Source organism: Gracilinanus agilis, chromosome 1 (genome assembly GCF_016433145.1).
Source record: "Gracilinanus agilis isolate LMUSP501 chromosome 1, AgileGrace, whole genome shotgun sequence".
Classification (NCBI taxonomy): domain Eukaryota; kingdom Metazoa; phylum Chordata; class Mammalia; order Didelphimorphia; family Didelphidae; genus Gracilinanus; species Gracilinanus agilis.
Genome location: NC_058130.1, coordinates 445,610,215 through 445,619,911, shown reverse-complemented (window position 1 = coordinate 445,619,911; position 9,697 = coordinate 445,610,215). Strand labels below are relative to the sequence as shown.

The 9,697-nt window shown below is 37.5% G+C and overlaps 1 protein-coding gene and 1 pseudogene across 1 annotated transcript in view; both read left to right on the top strand.

Annotated features, from left to right (window-relative positions):
* Positions 1-292: 292 nt before the first annotated feature.
* LOC123231601 lies at positions 293-553 on the top strand (annotated as a pseudogene).
* Positions 554-731: 178 nt separating this feature from the next.
* DNAH5 (dynein axonemal heavy chain 5) overlaps positions 732-9,697 on the top strand; it is a 293,673-nt gene continuing 284,707 nt past the window's right edge. The window contains exons 1-3 of the mRNA XM_044681991.1: positions 732-782; positions 1,548-1,682; positions 3,899-3,983. Coding sequence (XP_044537926.1) covers positions 732-782; positions 1,548-1,682; positions 3,899-3,983 — 271 coding nt within the window. The remainder of the gene's footprint in view (positions 783-1,547; positions 1,683-3,898; positions 3,984-9,697) is intronic.

Below are 9,697 nucleotides of genomic sequence, written 5' to 3'. Positions count from 1 at the left end.
CTCATCTAGGAGCAGGTCCTTCATGTCTTCACACGGAACTGCCAGACCTCTGTCTGGGATTCTGCCTAGTGTGCCGAGCCCCAAGAGGGAGAAGCAGGAAATCAGCAAAGGTGTGATGCTGGCAGCACTAGTTCACTAACTGTAGCCCCAGCTTGGGCTACCAGTATTTTATCACAGTTCTAAGACCCTTCTAACACCTCTGGCCTGAGGTTGGGGAGGCCCAGAAGCTATTTTCTAGCCCCAGTTAATCTCTATCAAGCATAGTGAAAAAAGCACTGAAGTTGGAGGAGCCATGACGACCTCCCAGAAGCACTGAGACTTTGTGGCTGAGTGGGAGACAAGCCTGTGGGGTGCCTGAGGGGCATTGGAGAAGTGCTGGGCAAAAGACTTGAGGCAAAGGTTTTGACAAGGCCTACATGGTCCTGGGCCAGTTCCTGGTGCTGAAAAAAGATGATGACCTCTTTGGGGAATGGCTCAAAGACACCTGTGGGGCCACTCCAAGCAGTCTTGGGATTGCTTTGGCTGCCTTCGAGAATGGTGGGATGCTTTCTAGTGAGCCTTGTGCCTGGGAACCGGCCCCCCTTTGTTCCCAAGACTAGTCCTCTCATTTAGCATCCCCAAATGTGAAATCCTGTCCCTCTTTCTCCACCTCTCAATAAAAGGAAAGATTTTTGCTGCTGTCCCCACTGGGGACATGTCCCCTCCACCTTCCTTTTGATTTGAGCCTCCCAATGCCTCCTCAGCATGTCACTTGTCCCATAAAGTTCAATTTTCTTGGGTGGGTCTTTGTAGTGGCTTCCTCACCTCTTAAGACTCCACTTTCTGGTCTCTTATGCCATTAGGATAACTTTGGCAGAAGGGCATTCATTGCCATTGTAAAGAATTTTTAAATACCAATAAAGTCAACAACCTTGGGGAAAAAAGAGCACTGCAGTCTCCCCCAGCCGGTGACATGGGTTAAAATCTTGTCTCCACCAATTCTTAGTGTGTTGACTACTGGTAAGTGGCTTTACCTATAGCAATTCTAGTTTCTTCATCAATAAAGTGGAAAAAATTATATTGTACTATCTACTTTATTAGATTACTACGGAGAAGGCATTTTGTAAGCCTTAAAGATTTATATAATTATTATATATGCAAATAATATGGAACTATCAATCATTTGTGTTCAGAGGGGCTACCTTTTTCTCCTTCCCTTGTCCTAATTAGAATTGAAGTCCAAGTACATCCTTAGGAATGTGTCCCTCAAGGGCTTTGATTTTTTTTTTTTTTAATCATTCTATCTGGGGAATAAGCTTGATTTAAGTAAAGCTGTTCTAAAGTCCATTCAAGATCACATAATTTGAAGCTGCCAGTTTCAGTGATGTGAAATGTGCAAAGGAATACTAAAGCCAGGTTAATACATAAAAGGAGATGATTGACCTGTCTAACACTTAGATGTTATCTGAATACTACAGGCTTTAAAAGCAGTAATAAAATTATGTCATCAGAAAATGAACTTCTTTGGTGTGAATAAACAGTTTCCATGACTTTTTTTCATCTTTCAGCAAAAGCTTAAGGAAGAAAAAGATGCTAAACGGGCTCATCTTGATAGCAGGCATGAGTATCTTTTTGACATTTTAGCCTGCTGTGTGGACTTGGAAAAGGCAGAGGTGGAAGATGCCATTCTGGAGGGGAATCAGGTATGGTGCATGTTATCAAATGCTGATGGAGGAAAGAGGGAATACAGGCTCCAGAGTGGAGTCTGTCTGTGCCTTGCTAAAATCTGACTGTATTAGAAGAATCATGTGCCAAAGAAGGCCTGGAAAAATGGAAAGGCCCCATAATGGTGGACTTCTCAGTACCTTGAGAGTAATTTTAGGGCTGCAAAGACTCTATGGGAATGTCGGAAATCTGTTTTGATCATGCTGAAATGGAAACATATGGATCCTTCTACTCCCAGCTGAGCTATATAACTCTACCATTGGTCCTGGGGAAACACGAAAGGTACAAGATCCCTATACCTGCTGTAGGTATAAATCTTAGAGATCTCTCTGAATGGCTTTGGGATGGCATCTATTACTTTTTTAAAGCTGCCTCTTCAAAGGTGGGCTCTTCAGAGATGGATACTCCTCTCAATGCATACAAGTAGATTTAAAAACAACCTATATGATATGGCAAATAAACAACTTAAATATATTAGTTAATTTATTTATTTAGAATATTTTTCCATGATTCCATGATTCATGTTCTTTCCCTTCCCTCTTCCCTTTTCCCTCCAAGAGCTGATGAGCAATTCTACTGGGTTATACATTAAACAACTTAAATATAAAAATTGTTGGACCCTGGGGTCTTGCTCTGACCTTGTCCAGGCCATAATTATTCCTAGTAGGAAAGCCCAGTGCAGAGGCAGGGACTGAGCTGTGGCCTAAGTGATGCTGGCAAGACTTGGGTGATCTCTTTTAGATGAGTCATTATGTTAGCATTAATGGCAGTAGGTTTTTCAATTGAGAGTCACTAAGTTATTAAATGAAAAGTACAAGGAGCAATTGAATTATTAGATGGTCTGGAAACATGGAAGTCAGGATCTGGGGTAAAGCTAATACAGCAAACAAGGAGTGAGATCAGGAACAAAGGAGGTTTGAGCTAGACGTCAATAAAAACAGGAACACAAGAAATGGAGTAGGGCTGCTAAGCCAAAGACAGGATCAAAGAATATCACATTCAGGATATTAAAGGGAAGGACCTTATTGTTCGGGTCTACAAGGTAAGTCTAGAGAGAAAAAACAGGGCAGAGAATATCACAAATGCTTTTCTTTCACGCATCATCTTTCTCCTAGGTGACCCTTGACTTATGTGTTCAAACTACTTGATTTCCTATGGGTTTCTGATAATCAAATAAATTTAACCTGAGAAACCTCCAGTTCAAGCTAACAAAACAGTTGCAGGTGGCTTTTGGAAGAATCATAAAATTATTTCAGTCCCATTTATTCAGATGACAGGCTTTTTATTTTTTTATTTTATATTTTTATTCATAGATATTGTATTTTCCCAATTACACATAATAATAATTTTCAACAAACATTTTCCAAAATTATAAGATGCAAACTGCCTCCCTCCCTTGATTCCCTTCCTCACCCAGAGATAGTAAGTAATTTGATCTGGGCCATACATGCATTATCATGCAAGACACTTTCATATTGGTCATTGTTGAAAGGGCATGCTGAGACAAAACCGAAACCCCCAAATAAAACCATAAATAAACTGATGTGAAAGACAGTATGCTTTGATCTGCATCCATCTCCAGTTCTTTCTGTGGAGGTGGATAGCATTCCCCTTCATAAGTCCTTCAGAATTGTCCCAGATCACTGCATTGCTGAGAGTAGCTAAGTCTTTCACCATTGAAGATGAGAGGTTTTAAAAAAACAATCTGTTCTTACTATTTAATATTAATCACCTGCCATGTATTAGGCTGTTCTTTAGGAGATTTTATCTCTATTGCTAAAAAAGGTCTTACAATTTAGTTCTACGTAGAATAAAAATAAACTGGTATTGAAATGAAAATCACATTTTAAAAAGTCAATAAACACAGGGAAGGACCTATCTAAAGGTGGACTTATCGCATACGCTCCTTCCCTAAAATGAATCTGCTTCTTTGAAGCAGATAGGCAGGATAATGAGATGTTTCTCCTTTCACAATTTGGATAAAAACAGAATATATTTTCAGCTGTAAGTGATGGTTTGATGTGGTCATGCCTGAAGGCAGAAAGGATATACTAGATTATCTCTTAAGCTCCCTTCTACTTTGTCATCTGATGATTACAAGCTATAACTCTGGATATCTAAACTGAGTTGTATGAGGCTGACTCTAATACAAAACAAATTTATCAACTTGGCTTATTTTTTTCTTTTACCCCAGATTGAACGAATCGATCAGTTTTTTACTGTTGGAGGTTTCCGTCACCTCATGTTTTACTATCAAGATGTGGAAACAGCAGAAACAGGTAGACATTTTTATTGTTATATATCTCAGAAAAAATTTTCAGGTTTATTAAAAAAAAGTTCAGTGTGAAACAGAGGGGCATTATGGAAAAAAAAAAACTATGCCATTTATCTTAGAGTCAATATCACATTCTGTGACACACATAGAAATATTGGTAGATCAAATTTCTGCTTCAAGAGACTAGGAAAGACCTCTGTCCAGTTTTGGTGTAGGGTGACCTGGAGTCTCACTATTTTACTCCACTGAGTATGACCTTGAACTAACCACTTAACTTCTCTCAACCTCAGTACGTCATCTGCAAAATGAAGAGGTAGGACTGTCCTTTCTTAGCTGTAAATTCATGATCCTTTGACACAAAGACAAATAAAAGAGATAACTTTTTGTAGTTTACATATTTTTTTCTTTCAATTATTTGCCTGTGACAGTGTTATGGACAGGATGAAGTCTTATAGTTATGAAAGTTGATCTCTCTTAAAAGTTGGGATATTCTCTTCACATTTGATTTCAGAATTTAGTGTGTTTATCTGTTTTTTTGCCCATTCCCAGGCACTCTATCTGAAATTCAAGTTACTTCTTTAAATTCTATAATATGCCATTAATTATTTTGAAGACATTCACAACTTTCATTATCTCTGTTTGACTATCATATTACAATTTCTTTGAGAAGATTTTGATATAATTTAGTTATGACAAATTCAATCATTTTCATATAAGAACACACTTCTTTATTTGGATTCAAGGTCTGCCACTAGCATATATCTAATTCTATTTTTAAGCAAATTGTACTCTTGTAAAGGTTGTACTGTGCACATAAATGGGCATATTATGATTGCATTGGAAATGCCATGCACATCCATGGATTTTTATTACTCTTTATGAACCTTTTTGCAAAAAAAGAAATTAGTTATTGCTTTTGGCTTATGATATGTGATTATGTTTTATTAACTGAAAACTAAGGGAATCATCCATGCAAACTAGAAATGACTGGCATTTACCCAGGCTTATTGGTCTAATACCATTATTATGCTAAGAAGATTCATCACATTTTTAGAGAACTCCAAACAAGATAAAAGTTTTGATTTGTAAATTTTCCAGGCAAGAACTCCCACAGGTATGGTACCTAGGTTCATTGCTTTTGTGCTCTTATCAGCTCTGCTGTTGTATTGTTCAGTGATTATATTGGTGTGGGTTCTCTCTTCTTCAACTCTGGTCACCTCCTCTTTGAGACTGGTGGATGGTATTCAAGAATTGCTGTTCATTATCCTCTGGCCAAACAGGTGATCATCTAAGCCCCTATAAATTTGTTTAGGCTGGTCCTTGGGATAGAGTCTCACACTCAAAACCTTTTCTGCTTAATAAGACCTTGCAGAGACTGCTCCACTGGGATAGCCTTTGTGAATGCAAGTTTACTTCTCCCACCATGATGAGAAACAGAGGGAGATCTTTGGTGAAGCATACTTTATAGCTCCTATTTTAAGATAAGAATAGTTTTCTGAACATTAAAATGGATGCTTCTGAGCTTTGAAACTCCTGACACTATTTTTATAGGACTATTCGGTGTGCTTTTTTATTCATCTTCCATGTAATGCCACTGTCTATGTAGCATTATTGTTTGGCTATGTTCAGCATCTTTTGGCTCTTCTCCTGGTACTGGCTCTCATTCTTCAAAACATCCTACAGGAAGAACAGGATGCAAATTGAAATTTGTAGAGTTTTAAGAAATGGCTTAAAGAACTTTAAGGGAAACTGTACTCACTACTTACTATTTTTGTTCCATATTAATTTTTGTCATCATTGAAAACTGGGCATTTTTTTTAATTCTCTAGAAACTGGAGGAAGATAAACCAGCTTTAGTTTTGTTTAAACCAAATGTAACACTACTTTGAATTTGTCTAAGTCAGTGATTCCCAAAGTGGGCGCTACTGTCCCCTGGTGGGTGCTGCAGCCATCCAGGGAGGCAGTGATGTCCACACTTTTTTTGTATTACATTCTATTCTGAGTTCAATAAATAGTTTCATAATTTCCAGGGGGCGCTAAGTAATATTTTTTTTTTGGAAAGGGGGGCGGTAGGCCAAAAAAGTTTGGGAACCATTGGTCTAAATGATCGTTGTGGAGATTTTAGAGGATAATCTTGTTCAGACCTCAGATGTTTCTTCAGTCTTTTAAAAACTAAATTAATGTTTTCAATAAACAAAAATTTATTTTATTTCCTTCCCATACCCTTCTAGTGGTAAAAAAAGACAAATCAACATTCTTCCAATAAATAAGCTTAGCCAAGCAAAACAAATTATTGTATTGGTAATATAAAGAAAAAGAAAAAAAAAAGGTCTCATGCAATCATCTTTAAGATCTAAGTAAAATAACAGTGATAAAATCTTTTTTTTTTAAATAAAATCCTTACCTTCCATCTTGGAGTCAATACTGTGTATTGGCTCCAAGGCAGAAGAAGTGGTAAGGGCTAGGCAATAGGGGTTAATAGGTTAAGTGACTTGCCCAGGGTCACACAGCTAGGAAGTGTCTGAGGTCAGATTTGAACCTAGGACCTCCCGTCTCTAGGCCTGGCTCTTAATTCATTGAGCTACCCAGTTGTCCCCAACAGTGATAAAATCTTAAGGTCACAAAGGCATATGTATTCATGGTGAAATTTACATATATAAAAAGGTTCCTGACAGAATGAAGACTCAAGGGCATTTAATCATGCAAATTCATATTTTTACTAGATGTCAGGAAGACTTTATATGTTCTTGGTCTGGACTTTGATGATGAATAGAAGACCAACCTCAAAATCAGCAAGGCCCAGGTCTTAGTTATCACCATTGATACCACTGACATAGCACATGCCACTTCACCTCTCAATGTCCAGGGCCATGTCCTAAGACTAGACATTAGAAGGAAGGTTTTTCCCATTGAGAATTACTTTTACAAATGAAAACATAAGTCGACAAAAAATGCTTTGTAATCTGCCTTTAAAAGACTTTCAAAGTAGCATCCTTAAGATCCTGCAGATTAAACCCTTACCTTCTGTCTTAGAATCAATACAATCAATATTGGTTCCTGGGCAGAAGGGCAGTAAGGGCTAGGCAGTGGGGGTTAAGTAACTTATCACACAGCTAAGAAGTATCTGAGTTCAAATTTGAACCCAGGACCTCGAGTCTTTGGACCTGGTTGCAATCCACTGAGCCACCTACTCGCCTCCCACCAGATCTTAAAAGAAACAATAACTCTGGTAAATATTATGAAATAGAATAAGTCACACTTTTTAGGACAGTTATCTGTGTTACCTCGGGGTAATTCAATTGGCAGTAATCCTTAAGAGTATAGAAATGCAAATTTATTGGACATTGGAATAAAGAAGTGGAAAGAGGACACACTAATTGCCTATAGTTATAAGATTAAGTTAATTATTAAGAGATTAAAGATTTCCCAACTTGTGACAGATGAATCTTACTGAAATACTCCAATGATCTCATTACCTCAATGATTTGGATGTTCTGTCCAAAGGTATGGATCCATCCCACTCCAATTAGTGCCCGAGTATCCTGGATATCCCCTCTTTCTCATAAAATTAGCACAAGGTGTTCTTCTCAAGAACTCATGTGCAATAGAGACTTTTTGCTTTTCTCAGTTTCTCCTGATATTGTCAGGATGCCAGGATCTCTAACATCAGGATTTGTGATAACCAGGAATGTCAGAAATGAATCTGAAACTTTGGTATTCATGTCTCCAGAGTTGAGTCTCTTATTCCACTGTACCTCCAGTCTAGAATAGCAAAGCATCATATTTTATCAGCTGCCAGGGGAATACTTGGGCTGTCTGCTTTTGTCATTCCTCACCCTCTTTCTATTTACCCTTGACATGTTATTCCTAGTCTTCAAACTCCTCCTTATTTAAATGTTTAGTTCGTTATTAATTAATCCATTAGATCTTCAACTCTGAGGATTTTAGACAGAATAGTATTTCATTTTTGCAACTCTGTGCTCAACAGTCACCTTTTCACCTATGAGGGAACCATTTTCTTACAAATAAATGTTACATTTGTAAAAGCTTTCCTACATTTTTCCATTTCCCTGATATTCATATGGTTTTGAAAAAATCTTTTCCTCACCTTCCCTCAAGCTGATTTTAAACTTATTTGCTCTTAATTTTTCTATCACTTCAGGCAAATTTAATTGGCATAAACTTCTCTGGTCAGGGTATTTGTTTTTTCTCAAGCTTTATCTGAATGTTCTGGAGGCTGCAGAGAAGGAGATTTTGGGTTCTTACTAGGGGAAACTCATTGACTTAAAGATTTTTGGAGTTGGAAGGAACCTTAGAGAAGATGAAGTCCAATCCTTGTATGACAGATACAGTGTGCTGGGCATGATCATTATCTCCCTACCTTCTGAATCTAGTCTTCTATTTCTTCCTTCTCTGTATGGTATCTATCACAGGGCCCATCCTAAAGCCTTTTCAGCTCAGCAGGACCTATCAGAACTCTCCTTTAGTTGGTATAACCTTTGATAACTCAGGCTTAATTCCATGCCACAATGAGCATCAAAGTTAAATTTTAGGATAAAAGTATGTCCGGAAAGACATAGGAATTAAAATATTACAATGAAAGATACTTTAACATCACCATATTCATGATATTGCAAATTAATGACAAATACTTTCTGGGTGCTTTGAAAGCTTAAGTTTCTAGGAAGCAATTTCCCTTATCTAGTGTACTGTTTACTTAGAGCCTGAGGAAGGGTTCTAATAAACACACTTTATTATTAAGCCGAGGTACAATTTAATATAACCTCTTTTAGGATTTTCTTTTCACTCTTGCTTAGTGATTTCTGGTAAAAGCAGATCATACCCAAATTATATGAGGTCTGAAAAGTCCCTGCCCAATGCAGTGTGAATCTTTGTCCCCAACAGCCCATAATTAGTTTTCAGATCAATAAATTTGGGAATGGAGGCAGTAAACTTAACCCGCACAGGATCTCCTACAAAGGATGCTGCCCCAGAATATATGTTACCATATTCTCTACCAGTAAACTCCTTCTAGGATAGAAGTTGTTAACCAGAGGTTCTTGGACTTCTTTCTGAATCTTTAGGAGTCTGTTAACTCGGATGGAAAGCAAATTACTACTTTATTTTTTTTACTGACCTCTAAGTAAACTTTTGAATTTCTTCAAACTGTGAATGGAGGCAATCACCCATAGTAGTATTACAGAACCTGATTATCACCAATAGAAATCACAGATATTTTCATCCCTTCTTATCATTGAAAGTTGATTGGTGGGCAGCTGGGTAGCTCAGAGGATTGAGAGCCAAGCCTAGAGACTGGGAGGTCCTAGGTTCAAATCTGACCTCAGACACTACCCAGCTGTGTGACTCTGGGCAAGTCACTTGACCCCCATTGCCTACCCTTACCACTCTTCTATACACAGTATTGACTCCAAGATGGAAGGCAAGGGTTTAAATAACAGACAAACAAAAAAAAGAAAGTTGATTGGTATCCAACCTGACATGTCTATTGCCTTGTCAAAGACTGTACCACAGTTTAATGCTCTTATTCAAGTTAAGAAACAGTCATATATTGATATATCTTTTAAAAAGTTAACTTGAACTTGCCTATATTTTAAATATGTTTTTATTTAACATTAATAAAAAAGCACATATATTACTAAATCTTAATTTTTAAAAAATAGCCACATTTCAATATAACTGACTTCTTTTGTAACAAGT